This window comes from Diplotaxodon limnothrissa, linkage group LG1 (genome assembly GCF_057381915.1).
Source record: "Diplotaxodon limnothrissa isolate DT_005_m linkage group LG1, D_limnothrissa_male_GT1.1, whole genome shotgun sequence".
Taxonomy (NCBI): domain Eukaryota; kingdom Metazoa; phylum Chordata; class Actinopteri; order Cichliformes; family Cichlidae; genus Diplotaxodon; species Diplotaxodon limnothrissa.
This window is the reverse complement of record NC_140596.1, coordinates 40,873,241-40,888,332: the sequence shown is the minus strand read 5'-3', so window position 1 is coordinate 40,888,332 and position 15,092 is coordinate 40,873,241. Positions and strand designations below refer to the sequence as shown.

General features: G+C 41.9%; 1 protein-coding gene across 3 annotated transcripts in view; it reads left to right on the top strand.

Annotated features, from left to right (window-relative positions):
- The window catches only part of ppfia1 (PTPRF interacting protein alpha 1), a 48,665-nt gene that overhangs the window by 14,194 nt on the left and 19,379 nt on the right, over positions 1 to 15,092 (top strand). For all 3 annotated transcript variants that reach the window (XM_085350402.1, XM_085350397.1, XM_085350408.1), the window contains exons 3-9: positions 5,913 to 6,014; positions 6,387 to 6,551; positions 8,273 to 8,347; positions 12,523 to 12,624; positions 13,254 to 13,487; positions 13,837 to 13,983; positions 14,603 to 14,737. In XM_085350402.1, coding sequence (XP_085206528.1) covers positions 5,913 to 6,014; positions 6,387 to 6,551; positions 8,273 to 8,347; positions 12,523 to 12,624; positions 13,254 to 13,487; positions 13,837 to 13,983; positions 14,603 to 14,737 — 960 coding nt within the window. The remainder of the gene's footprint in view (positions 1 to 5,912; positions 6,015 to 6,386; positions 6,552 to 8,272; positions 8,348 to 12,522; positions 12,625 to 13,253; positions 13,488 to 13,836; positions 13,984 to 14,602; positions 14,738 to 15,092) is intronic.

The window sequence follows — 15,092 nt, the reverse complement described above, 5'->3', positions numbered from 1 at the left end:
ATCTCCGTTAGCGAGTTACCGCGGATCGCCCCGTGCGTGGGGCTGGACGGCGTCAACGTGTTAGCGAGCTAACCGCGCTAACGACTGTACGGCCTAAAATCCTTTCATTTTCTCAAAACTCGACAGTGCGCCTTATGTATGTGCTTACTGACCGCGAACCGATTTTATGTGGTACACAGCGCTCAGCAATCTGTCAAAAAATGTTTTAATATGACTTTGCTAAGCTACGGAGCTGCACCGCTTGATGGATTGTCGGAGGATTACGGCTACCGAGGAGGAGCCTCGCGGAGTGATACGTACTGTGCTTCAACGTAATATTACCGTACTGTGTGTATAAGGACCACAAATGGCACCTGTAAGAGACGTGGTGCAGCTGTGAAATCTGTCTCTTTGTTATTACGCTCAGCGTCTATTAGTTTACATTTTGACTGCACAATTGTGAGCTTTTTGTTATGCACAAAAACAACATTGTTTTCTTTTATTTATGGACCATGATTATTTAATAAATGCTGATAATTTGGAGTTTTCTCTATTTCGGGCTAGGCAGAAATACTTCGAAGATGGAGATAAACCTGGCAAACTGCTTGCAAGATATATTAAACAAAAAGAAGCTCAGACTATCATAGCAGCAATTAGAGCACAGGATGGCACTATGGTGTCAAAACCCTCTGAAGTGAATGAAGCCTTCAGAGATTTCTATATGCAACTCTACTCCTCAGAAATACAAGCAAACTCTCAGGAAATTAACAGTTTTCTCTCCCCCCTCAACCTCCCAACTCTCTCTAGGACACAGGTGGACTCCCTGGACGCCCCAATTTCAAAGGAAGAGATCTTAAGGGTAATCAAAAATCTCCCAATTGACAAGGCCCCTGGGTTGGATGGGTTTACAGCAGAGTTTTACAGGAACTTTGCAGAGGAGCTCTCCCCTTTACTCCTGCAAATGTTTGAGGAAGCCCTGGATAAGGGCAGCCTGCCACCAACACTGTCAGAGGCACTTATTTCCCTTGTCTTAAAGAAAAACAAAGACCCGCTTGACTGTAAGAGTTACAGGCCAATAAGCTTGATCAATTGTGATTGCAAAATTTTAGCCAAGTTACTAGCAACCAGATTAGATAAGGTCATGACTTACTTAATACACCCCGACCAAGTTGGCTTTATTCGGACTCGCTGCTCTGCCGATAATATTAGACGCCTAATTGATATTATGTGGGCAACCCAGAATAAATCCCCTACGGGGGACTTTTCTCCAGCTATAGCCCTCTCCCTAGATGCAGAGAAAGCATTCGACAGGGTGGAGTGGCGTTTTCTATTTTGTGTAATGGAAGCATTTGGCTTTGGCCCAAAATTCATAAGGTGGGTCAAACTTCTCTACAACAATCCGAGAGCATCAATACTAACGAACCGTATTATATCACAGTCCTTCGACCTCCACAGGGGTACAAGACAGGGCTGCCCACTGAGTCCTCTGCTTTTTGCTTTAGCTTTAGAGCCTCTGGCAGCGACAATACGTAGAGACCCTGATTTTCCAGGTATCCAGGTCCACAATAATAACCACAAATTGATGCTCTATGCTGATGACGCCCTGGTCCTAATATCACAGCCAGAATGATCTCTACCTGCTCTCTTGAGAATTATTAACCAGTTCTCTAATATATCAGGATATAGAGTAAATTGGTCAAAGTCTGAAGCGCTCCCTCTGACAGCCTTCTGCCCCAAAACCCTGTTCCAGCCAGGGGATTTCAGCTGGCCTCAGACTGGTATTAAATACTTAGGCATTACATTCCCCCGTTTGTTACACAACATAGTCCAGGCTAATTTTGAACCTCTATTGGACAAGTTCAGAACCGACATAATTAGATGGTCCCCTTTGTTCCTCACCCTTTGGGGTAAAGTTAACATCATCAAAATGAATTGTGCTCCAAAATTTAATTACCTACTACAAACACTCCCGCTAAAAATCCCATCAAAATATTTCCATCAATTTGACAGATTATGCAACCAATTCATATGGAATAACAGACGCCCTAGAATAAAGCTTAAAAAGCTACAGCAACCAGTGGAGTCGGGTGGCCTGGGGGTCCCAAATCTACTATTTTACCATTATGCTTTCAGTCTGAGACACATGGTTCACTGGGCTCTCCCTCCAGAATGAGCCCCCCCATGGCTTAGTCTGGAGAGTACTTTGTGCTCACCACTCCCTCCGATGCACATTTTAACCACCAAGCTCCCACCAGATATACAAACCCACCCCATTCTTTCTTTCCTGCAGACGGTCTGGAAGAAGGTGGCCTTGCTACTAAATTTTAACTCCCACCTTCACACTGAGGCTTCCATATGGCTCAATCCCAAACTCTGCATTAATAAATCGCCGTTTTTCTGGAGACTGTGGGTCCAGAGAGGGATACTTGTTCTCGGAGACCTGTATCAGGGGAGGATTCTCAAGTCCTTCAACGACCTTAAAGCACAGTTTCAGTTGCCACAAAGTCAGTTTTGGAGGTACTTGCAGCTCCGGCACTTATTGCTCAAAACCTTTGGTTCCTCCTCCACACCACCTCCAAATATTGAATATCTCAGCTACATCAAAAAAATCTTTGGGGGGGGGTCGTGAAGTCTCTAAATATTACTCAATGCTTGTTACGGGCACGAGTAAAGGACTACCTGCCCTCCGGTTAGCTTGGGAATCTGACCTTGGTGTGGCTTTTACAGATCAGGAATGGACTGCAATGTTGCAGAATAGTAAAAAGGTGTCCAGGGAACTTAGAACGAGACTAATCCAATTCAAATTACTACACCGAATTTACTGGTCGCCACACAGACTGTATAGGGCGAACCTCATTCAGTCCCCTGAATGCTGGAGATGTCAGACTGGGGTAGGCACATTGACCCATATGATTTGGAGCTGTCCTAAAACCCAAATCTTTTGGACTGAGATACATGACTTTATCAAATCAACCATACGATGGGATATTCCTTTTTCACCAAGACTATTTGTGTTGGGAGACCCATCACTCCTTAACTATGCTCCACCTAAGGCTGCTGAGTGGGTACAGACTGCATTGATGCTGGGGCGTAAACTCATTATCTCCCAGTGGAAGGCCCCCTCCACCCCACCTGTCTCTGTATGGCATATTCAACTAGGGAGACTCGCTGCACTAGAACAACTCTCATACAGGCTCCTGAATAAAGTGGAGAGTTTCCATCTGAAGTGGGATCCATATCTGTCCAGAATAAAACGAACAGACTAGACCCTAGAGTGGGATAGTCATTGGAATTCTGATGAAGCACTCTCAGGGATGTCAGAGTGTGGCATGCAGTAAGACCCACATAGTCAAAGGCTGGCTGTTTTTGTTTCTTTTTTTTCTTTTTTCCTTTTTTGTTTGTTGTTGTTTTTGTTTTTCTTTCCATGCTTTTGTTTATCTCTTGCTTTGTTTGCCCCCCCCTCATTTTGGTTTGGTATTCTCTACTGTTCTGCTGCTATGCTGATGTTTTTTTTATGCGATGTAATCTGTCTCCGCAGTGGACTGTAGTGTTCTAAAAAGTACAATAAAATATTAATCATAAAAAAAAAATAAATGCTGATAATTTATTTTTGAGTAATTTCTTCATGTACATCTACGCTGTATGTAAAGAAAATGCCCGTGTGACATCTGGGACACAGTGTGACTAAGAACTCTCTTTTTGTTCTTAACTTATGGCTTTTAAAAAAAAATATCAAGATATATATCTTATATCGCCATCCAGCTAAAAAATATCGAGATATGAATTTTGGGTCATATCGCCCAGCCCTAACCCATATACTATTTGTTTTGTTTATTTATTTATTTGTGTGTGTTTTTAAAGGTTCCAGCCTAGGTCAGATTTCAGGGTGTTTGGATATTTTTTGTTTTTCTTTTTTGTTTTGTTGCATGATAGGTTCAGGCTCCCTGTACCTTAGTGAGTTACACTGTGACTCTGTCAGTCTGTCATGTATCAGAGTCAATATGTTGTTTATTTATTTATGTTGTGTATAAATGAGTTAAAGAATGTTATGGGTAAGGGGTAATGCATGATAAATTAAGACATAGGTTATACGCAACCTTGATATTTCTCTAACTTCAGCCTCTGCTGTGGAATGTAGGAAATAAGCAACTCTGTAATTACCCCTGAGCCTGCCTTTCAGTCTCTTATTGGCCAGCAGAAAGTGAAGACCCTGGTTCTAGCCAATAGGAAACTAACCCTTTGAGCAAAATCTGTGCCAAGTGCTGGAAAAGCTCAGAGGCTGGAATGAAGGGAAGGGAGAATAGTTGTGGTAGTGACTGAAAAGAACCATCAGTTCCAGCAGCCCTCCTACCCCCCACCCCCCACCTTCCTACCCTCAGAAGCATTGCAAGAAGGTCTTACTACTCAGGGTGCTTGTGCTACAGGGCAAAAAATCAGGATGGCAAATTCTTTAGCGGTCCAACCATGCATGTAATCCTTACAAGCTCTGTGTGTTTGTGTGTATCTGTGGCTGTGTCTGTGTGAGTGGATATTTGTTGGAAGAGAACCACAGAAAGATGGAAGATTAAAAAAAAGCTCCATTCTGCATTCTGCAATTACATATACTGAGGCGTTTGACTGTCCATTCATTTTCTTCTCATACCAGAAAGATCTATAAAGGATAGATACTCTTGTCAGCAGGCAGAGGTTTCTAATAAAACTTTGCCGCAGATTTAAAAAATAAGTGTGAAGCCGTTAAGATAACTTGTGGAAACTAGGGGGTTGCCAACTGTGGCTCTTTTTAAAGCCGTAAACATGGCTGTCTGCTTGTCGGCACCGGCAAGGAAAGAAAGGAATGCGCTTGGTATGCAGTCATGGCGCTGGCTTCAAAACAAACCGTCATCGCAGAAGACAGTGTGTTAAACTGACATCTTAACACTAGCAATGAACAAATACACCAGAGAGGAGCAGTATTAGTTTTAGAGTCTGATAATCTGTTGTGGAACATATACAATGACATATTAATTTGCTGTAAATGGACAGGATTTGATTAGGTATATAGCATAAATAGATATCTATTACTTACATAGGAATAGTAGTGGTAGAATAGCTAAATTTATGTCTTGCATATTTCCACAACCATATCCATAATCACATACTGTGTATGCAACCGTTGTATATAGTGTATTATCTTACTTATTTTCTATGTGTTTATTTGTATTTTTTGTATTTTCCTTCTATCTGTACCTGAGCTGAGGTAATGCAAGAATTTCCCTGCCGTGGGATCATTAAAGTCTTATCTCATCTTATATGTGTGATGTATGGTCCAGGTTGTTACTGGGTCAAATGAACGTGTGTCTGAAATACCGAGGTGATGTCAGTGTTGAAACTAAAAAAAGCTAAGAGATGTTCCGTGCATCTCTTAGAAACTAGCTGCCATTATAAGATGTTGACTATTCTAAACATATGAATGTGTTTGTGTTTATACGTGTGTTTGTATATGTGAAGTACAAACACATACATGGTAATAATTTACCTATATCAACTGCGTTGTACTTTTTGAATATGAAGGTGTTTTTAGTTTGTTTATTTTTAATTATAATATTATTAATCATGCTACTGTGTGTGAACACTTTGATCCAAGTGATGGGGAGAGTGAGAGAGAGCAGGTCATGACAGACTGTGTATTATCAGATTATGATGTGTAGCATAAAAACATGAATAAAAAAGTTGATCTAAAAACCTCCACCTACTTTTAGAAAATGATATGAAATTGCTGCAGCGACACTTTATTTTACCCATGATCAAAGTTTTAACTTTGAATGTGCAATTTCCCTCCTTCCCTGCCACCAATGTTTTTTCCCAAGCCCCCCCCCCCCCCCCCCCCCCCCAAAAAAAAAAAGGCCTCGTAAGTAGTTGTTACATGTTACTGAATTTATCCATTCCTATTTTAGGAATTTGCTGCACTAACAAAGGAGCTGAACGTGTGCCGAGAGCAGCTTCTGGAAAAGGAGGAGGAGATTGCAGAACTAAAGGCCGAGAGAAACAACACACGGGTTAGTAGATCGTCCTGCACACACATTCACAGAGGATCAGCTGTCAATAAGAAGCATTTAGTTGGGCCTGCACACACTACCTGGAAATACTTGTCAGATTTCCGTCTTTTTCTATTATGAGAAAAGATGGTTGTCATAGCACCGACAGAACAGACAGTGTCTGTTGTCACAGCTTAGGGCATTGCAAATTGCTTAGTCATCACAATATTTCAGCTACAAATGATAAAGCACTTTGCAGCAGCAGTTAGTGCTGACTTTTATCTTTCTTATTTTGACTGGTTTTGCATTTGTTTACTTAAAAAGTTTTTCAGATGCGAGTCGATGATGAGAAATGATTTGGACTTTTTTTTTTGTAACTCTCTGTGTATCCAGCTCCTGCTAGAACACTTGGAGTGCCTGGTGTCTCGCCATGAGCGCAGTCTGAGGATGACTGTGGTGAAGCGGCAGGCTCAATCTCCAGCAGGCGTCTCAAGTGAAGTGGAGGTCCTCAAAGCCCTGAAGTCACTTTTTGAACACCATAAAGCCCTCGACGAAAAGGTACAATTCTGTTAAACCGTTTTTCTTGCAGTATTGGTGCATGTCAACATGTGAACCATTGTTCATCATTTTTGGAGTTACAGTGGGGCAAAAAAGTATTTAGTCAGCCACCGATTGTGCAAGTTCCCCCACTTAAAATGATGACAGAGGTCAGTAATTTGCACCAGAGGTACACTTCAACTGTGAGAGACAGAATGTGAAAAAAAAATCCATGAATCCACATGGTAGGATTTGTAAAGAATTTATTGGTAAATCAGGGTGGAAAATAAGTATTTGGTCAATAACAAAAATACAACTCAATACTTTGTAACATAACCTTTGTTGGCAATAACAGAGGTCAAACGTTTACTATAGGTCTTTACCAGGTTTGCACACACAGTAGCTGGTATTTTGGCCCATTCCTCCATGCAGATCTTCTCGAGAGCAGTGATGTTTTGGGGCTGTCGCCGAGCAACACGGACTTTCAACTCCCGCCACAGATTTTCTATGGGGTTGAGGTCTGGAGACTGGCTAGGCCACTCCAGGACTTTCAAATGCTTCTTACGGAGCCACTCCTTTGTTGCCCGGGCGGTGTGTTTTGGATCATTGTCATGTTGGAAGACCCAGCCTCGTTTCATCTTCAAAGTTCTCACTGATGGAAGGAGGTTTTGGCTCAAAATCTCACAATACATGGCCCCATTCCATTCTGTCCTTAACACGGATCAGTCGTCCTGTCCCCTTGGCAGAAAAACAGCCCCATAGCATGATGTTTCCACCCCCATGCTTCACAGTAGGTATGGTGTTCTTGGGATGCAACTCAGTATTCTTCTTCCTCCAAACACGACGAGTTGAGTTTATACCAAAAAGTTCTACTTTGGTTTCATCTGACCACATGACATTCTCCCAATCCTCTGCTGTATCTACATGTGCTCTCTGGCAAACTTCAGACGGGCCTGGACATGCACTGGCTTCAGCAGCGGAACACGTCTGGCACTGCGGGATTTGATTCCCTGCCGTTGTAGTGTGTTACTGATGGTGACCTTTGTTACTTTGGTCCCAGCTCTCTGCAGGTCATTCACCAGGTCCCCCCGTGTGGTTCTGGGATCTTTGCTCACCGTTCTCATGATCATTTTGACCCCACGGGATGAGATCTTGCGTGGAGCCCCAGATCGAGGGAGATTATCAGTGGTCTTGTATGTCTTCCATTTTCTGATGATTGCTCCCACAGTTGATTTTTTTCACACCAAGCTGCTTGCCTATTGTAGATTCACTCTTCCCAGTCTGGTGCAGGTCTACAATACTTTTCCTGGTGTCCTTCCAAAGCTCTTTGGTCTTGGCCATGGCGGAGTTTGGAGTCTGACTGTTTGAGGCTGTGGACAGGTGTCTTTTATACAGATGATGAGTTCAAACAGGTGCCATTCATACAGGTAACGAGTGGGGGACAGAAAAGCTTCTTACAGAGGACGTTACAGGTCTGTGAGAGCCAGAGATTTTCCTTGTTTGAGGTGACCAAATACTTATTTTCCACCCTGATTTACGAATAAATTCTTTACATATCCTACCATGTGGATTCATGGGGTTTTTTTTTCACATTCTGTCTCTCACAGTTGAAGTGTACCTCTGGTGCAAATTACTGACCTCTGTCATCATTTTAAGTGGGGGAACTTGCACAATCGGTGGCTGACTAAATACTTTTTTGCCCCACTGTACATGTTGCTTTATGTCCATTTCATATTTTCAAGGTTAGGGAGCGACTTCGTGTTGCTTTGGAACGATGCAGCGCATTGGAGGAACAGCTCACCTTTTCACACAAAGAAGTAAGAAAACACAATATATTAAGAATTACTACAGAGAAGTTTACTTAGGTTTGTTTTGTGTGTGCAGTTTGCATGTTCTCCTCCATGGGTTCTCTCCAGATGCTCTGACTTCCTCCCACAGTCCAAAGACGTGCAGTTCCTAGGGTTAGGTTAACTGATAATTCTAAATTGCCCATAGGTGTGAATGGTAGTGGTGAGTTAGAAGGTAAAGTTATGTGTGTTGTATTTAAAATGGAAGTGTTAACTACCCATCTAGTCTACTTTTATCTTTATATTTGGTTTATGCTCTCACTAAACTTGTATTGGGATTCTGCTGCTGCTGCCACCTTAATAGTTTAATAGTTTAATTATTTATATAGCAACGCTCCTGTTGTAGCAATTACAACAGGGGCGTTGACCAAAGTGCTGTACAAGAATACAACATACCTAATAAAATAACTTAGAGTATTGATAGCAAACACCAAATATGAATTAACAAATAACTCTCATGCTGTATTGAAAGCCAGTAAATAAAAATGCGTTTTAAGATAAGATTTAAAAAGATTGACAGTGGGAGCCTGTCTGATGTATAGGGGTAAATTACTCCACAGCTTAGGTGCTACGACTGCAAATGCTCGATCGCCTCTATGAACCAGCCTCGACCTTGGTACAGCTAAAAGCAAAAGATCACTTGATCTAAGAGATCTAAGGGGGGGGGTATAAGTCTGCAAGAGGTCAGACAAATACCCGGGAGCCTGTCCATTCAGGGCTTTGTAAGTCAACAATAAAATTTTAAAATTAATTCTGAAGCGGACAGGGAGCCAATGAAGAGAGGCAAGCACTGGGAAAATGTGTTCACGTCTTTTAGTACGTGTCAGAAGACGAGCTGCAGCATTCTGGACTAACTGCAGCCTTGCCAGGCTGGTCTGGCTAGGTGCTGGGATAGCCGCTTGGTCCAAAAATTATCACTTCGGTTTTGTTCTCATTGAAGTTAAGGAAGTTAGAGGCCATCCAAGATTTAACTTCACCGAGACACTGAAGTAAGGGTTCTAGTGAGGCAGGACTGTTTCCCTTCAGTTGAAGATAGATCTGAGTGTCATCGGCATATGAATGAAAACAAATGTTATATTTTCTAAAAATTAGACCTAGAGGCAGCATACAAATGGAGAACAATATTGGTCCCAGTATAGATCCCTGGGGAACACCACAAGTAAGGGGAGCTGAGGAAGAAATAAAATCGCCAAAGCTCACAGAGAAGGTCCTGTCAGACAGGTATGACCTGAACCACTCTAATGGGGTGCCCTTTACGCCACAATGCTTCAACCGTGAGATTAAGATGCTGTGGTCAACAGTATCGAAGGCAGCGGTCAGATCTAAAAGCACAGCTGAGTCACCTGAGTCAGTGGCTAATAAAAGATCATTAAGAACCTTTAAAAGTGCAGTTTCTGTGCTATGAAGAGTTTTAAAACCAGACTGAAACCTCTCAAGAACATTGTGTCCATTTACAAAAGATTGCAGCTGAACAAACACAATATTTCTCAAAATTTTTGACAGGAAGGGGAGCTTTGAAATAGGCCTGAAGTTAGTGAGGACGGAGGAGTCAAGATTAAGTACAGGCTGTACAACAGCATGTTTAAAACATGCTGGCAAAACACCCGAGCTAAGGCTGCTATTAAAAATTGCTAAAATGTCAGAACTGACAACCTTAAAAATCTTTTTTAGAAGATGTGTTGGAATAATGTCATTTGGACACGATGATGTCTTTGTGCCACTACGTACTTCCTCCACCTGATCAAGACACACAGGCTCAAACTGATCAAAAACAGCAGAGCAGGTGGATATTTTAGAAACGTCATGTGAAGGCAGGGCGATCATAGATCGAAGCTGTTTTATCTTAATGATAAAAAACTGTAAGAACCTTTCACAGGTGTCTGAGGAACTATTAATACAAGAAGCTGGGGAAATATTCAGGGCAGAGTCAATAATTGAAAAAAGAACCCGAGAATTATTGGAGCTATTCTCAATAACATTAGAAAAAAACCTAGACTTTTCTAGGTACCTGTACAGACTGTCTCAACTTGAGAAAGGACACCTGCAGCCCATCTTTTTTTAACTTACTGGCTGAACGAGTGGCCTTATTTATCCATGGGTCTGGTCGTTGTTTCGAACTTATAGTTTTAAAAGGAGCGACCTCATCAAGGACAGTTTTGCATTTATCATAGAAATTAACTGTCATTTCCTCGGTACCAAAGCCAAGGGGAGATCTTAAAACTTTTTTAAAAGCAATAGAAAATTGTTCTGTTGCAGATTGGTATAAAAACACGACAACGACGTGTTGAAATAAGAGGTGTAAAATGGCAGAGATAAAAGTATATCAAACACAACAGGACAGTGATCAGAAAAAACAGCATCACATATTTCCATGTTTAGGACCGGTAACCCTAAAGACAGCACACGATCCAATGTATGACCCTGTTTCTGGGTTGGCCCAGACACAAGTTGAGCAAGACTAAAGGAGTCTATCAAACTTAAAAAGTCTCTGGTCAGTGAATTGGAGGGACAACACACATGAATATTAAAATCTCCAACGATTAAGATTCGATCGTAGTTTGACACAGTTCCAGCTAAGAAGTTTGAAAAGTCTTGGGTAAAATCCTTGTGGTATTTTGGAGGTCTGTATGCAACGGGTGTCGGGCGGGGATGCCCCAATTCAAACGTCACAAGTTCAAAACTAAAAAAAAAAAAAAAAAAAGTTCAAAACTAGAATACGAGTGAGTTAAGAGTTGTTTGCAAGAGAGCTTCTTCCTGAAAACAGCCGCCACTCTACCACCACGCCCAGTCATCCTCGGCACATTAAGATATTCACAGTCAGGCGGTAAAAGTTCAGTAAAACAGCTGGACTCACCGACTCTGCCAAGTTTCCGTTAAAAGCATTAAATTCAGATCCCGATCAGTAAAGAAGTCCTTAAGAATAAAAGTTTTGTTTGCTAGCGATCGAGCATTAACAAGACTTAATCTTAGTGGTATCGGTGGCTCAGCGGCCGATGTGGGTGCCCGACCTATCGGCCGTAGGTTCTGAGGGTTTACTCCACCTGAGCGAAGACGGGGGAGACGCTGGCGCGGGGTTATTGTCGTAAGCCCGACAACAGGTGTCAGGCAAGTGTAAGCCATGTCCAGAGAGTGCCAGTAGTTGACGCGATCAAATCCAGTCGGGATAGGGTGAGGTATTTTCCGAAATCGTGTGCAGGTAGCCTTCATTCTCACCAATAAGCCACTGCGTTTCCCACGGCGTCTGCGGTGCCCTCTCAGTTGAGGTAGCGCCGGAACACAACGGAGACAAGCTGGAACTCCTGACAGGAGCGGTGGGGAGAAGGTTCCCTGATATCCACGATTGCAATAAAGAGTTTTTAACTGAGAGGATCTTAAAGCCAGCAGCATTTGTGATCATATACAAGCAGAGAGTTAGCATGTTTTAAAACAAAGTAAAAATAAAACACTAGTACAAACAGAGTCAGACGGCAAGATGGTGTCAGACACTGGCGCCATCTTGACACGAGAAGACCATGTTTCAATAGGTTCACACTTCAAATGACAAAGTGTCCTCGGTGACAGCTGATGAAAAGACTCGTTGATTTAGACTTATAAATGCTGCTGCCTGTAAGCTACAAGCATCAGTAAAACATTGCTTAATATTTTTTTTATCAGAATAATAATGTTAATAATTATAGCATCCTGTCTATCTGTGCTGCTGAGTCTGAAAAAGAAATTTATATTCAAAGCTCATGTGTATGAGGTACGAAGAATCCGGAGTCTTCTGTGTACTGAATGGGATTAAAATTGACTAAAGGCCCAGAGGATCTCAGGGAGGTGTCCTAGATTTCCTCTCTGCTTCACGCTACAGTGCTGCAGTCATCTTTTGTTCCTGGAAGTCAAACTGGGACCACACACATGCCTGCATGCCATTGCACATAAAATCAAACACCTGCCTCATTTGATAAGAAACGTAACTTCCTAAAACAAGACCTGTGAGGCGTTTGTGTGAACATTTAAATATGCACTTGCTTAAAATATGTTACAGGATGAAAGGAAGTCTTAAAGAATTGTGCACTTTGTTTATTGGTTAACGTTATAGTTGTTTAGTTCAACAAATCAATGAATGACTTGGCAGGGTGCTAACAAACTGGTCTTTTCCTTAGCTGGCTTACCTCAGGGAACAGAACAGTCAGAAGAGAGGGTTGGCTGATGGAACCAGCGAAGTTAACCACAACTCTGAAAACACACCAAGCACTAATGGCAAGGTGAGCTTACTCAACAGCGTATAAGAAGTGGCATGTTTGTGAGAACCAAAGGGCAACAAAGTTGCTCATGTTTTACAAATGTCTAGAGGATTAAATAGTTTAATTTGCTGTGATATTGTAATGTATTGTAGTGAACATGATCAGGTAGAATTGTTCTGTTCTTATCAGCTTTAAGAATGAGAACAATTACAAGTATACAAATAATCCTGCGTGTTACAGTTTCAAAATACATGTGTGTTATTTTAATTTTAAATTTTCATTCCCTTTAATTGATTAAAATGATGAAATAGAATGTGCTACACTGTGTCATACAAACAAACAAATTACAAAAATTAGAAAGCGGGTATCCTGCAGTTTTCTCTGTACTTCAATTAATAATCTTTATCAGCTTCTCATTGTCTGAGGACAATCAACTCTCAGGAGTTCAAATCCATTCCAAGTCCTGTCTTGCAGGCAGTGATCATTTGAATTTTCAGTGCAAGATGTTTACATTTTTCTCATCACAAGTCTTTAATTTACTCAAACTTCTTGATTATCAAATAGCCAACAATAACAGCACAACGCTCATCCAGGAAAAAAACACAATATTCTGTATATACATCTTAAAGTCGATGTCAATCTGCCCACAGCGGTCATCGGACGGTTCGTCGAGCCAGGAAGACGAGTCTGCACCTGGATTCGGTAAGGTTGGCGAGCTCCAGGAGGTAATGGACCGTCAGATGGCCGATTTGGGCCAAATGAAGGAGCGCATGGCTGCTATGGCATCACGCATCACTGAGCTGGAGGAGGACCTGGACACAGCCCGAAAGGACCTTATTAAGTCTGAAGACATGAACACAAGACTACAGAGAGACCTCAGAGAGGTAAAGAGGACACGATCTGTTTGTAACGAAGAGATGTGTTGAAATATGAGTTTGCGACTTTGTACATGTGTGCATTGTTCACACACATCTGTCAATGTTTTTAGCACAGTTTTTATAGATTTTAACAGCGGAGTGCTTCAAAAGATCCAGTGCTCTATAAACATGATAACATGACATTAAACATTGCACAGCAGGACAGTATAAGCAGCGTTAACATGTTTGCTCATGTTTGAGTACCAGGATTCTTTTAGTGCCTTGTCTTCTTCTCATATTCGTGTAAAGATGCCCAATCAGAAGGATTCCTGTCACAAAGGCTGAGAACTCTAAAGCAATATGTTTATGCATACAGTCTATGGCTCAGAAGGAAGACATGGAGGAGAGGATTACCACTCTAGAGAAGCGCTACCTGGCAGCTCAGCGAGAGGCTACCTCTGTCCACGACCTCAACGACAAGCTGGAGAATGAAGTGGCCAATAAAGACTCCCTCTACAGACAAGTAGGTCCCGTGCTGTTTGTTTAAGACTGTATAAAGCCACCACAACTCAGATAATCAGTTAATTGTGTGTTTGGCATTAGAGAAAATTGGATCAGTTTGTTTGTAATTTGCAGTCATTTCATCATATTGCTATTGTCTGCAAGCGCCCACACACTTTAATCTGGTATGCAGACAAGTGAGGAATTTATTGTTTGAGTCTCAGAGTTGGCTGCCAGCAGGAATTGCCTGCAGTTGTCAGACTCCTATTGAGGAATTCTTGCTGTATTCACACACTGAGCAGCGCAGCAGGCTCTTAATGGGAAGCCTTGAAGACACTGGCTTGTTTCTTTACAAGTACTCAGTGGAGATGGAGATGTCTTTCTCCTCCTCTCTTGGTTTTTGTTTGTCTCTGTGTCATTTTGATTGTTCTGTCACTCGCTTCCTGCTCTTCCCACCCTCGTGCATCCCTTGACCCCATCTCCCTTTTGTCTTTCTTTTTCTGCCCCTGTGCTGAAGTGTGTTTTCTGGTACTCTCTGCTCCTTGTGGATCTGAAAGCCACCTTTGAGACTGGAATGAAGGGACAAAACAGTCTTAAACGTATTTGCTCATGACTGTTTGGGTTTGATTTGTTTGTCGTAGACTGAAGAGAGAAACCGGCAACTTCAGGAAAAGCTGGAACTGGCTGAGCAGAAGCTGCAGCAGACCATCCGGAAGGCAGAGACACTGCCAGAGGTGGAAGCAGAGTTAGCCCAGAGGGTCGCTGCTCTCACAAAGGTATCAGCATCTGCACCTTTTTAAAACTACTGTTCATTTGTAATTGCATTTCTGTGTATATATGTATTTATTTTAAATGGAGCTGACTCAAAATTGCATCACCTCATAATACCTGAATAAAGGTACAAGTTTGCGTAACGTCACCAGATATGTTAAAGAGGTTCCTTTACAGCAACTCTGCATGGAAGCTGCTGAGGAAGCCATTATTTATGTTCCTCCAAATATTCACAGTGACCTATTTTTAGAAACTCAGCTCCTGTTCTTATCCATTTATAGTTAGAATCTTTATTTTGGACAAAACATCCTGCTGCATAACTGCACTGCAACAGCATCATATCACCTTATTAGTATTTTG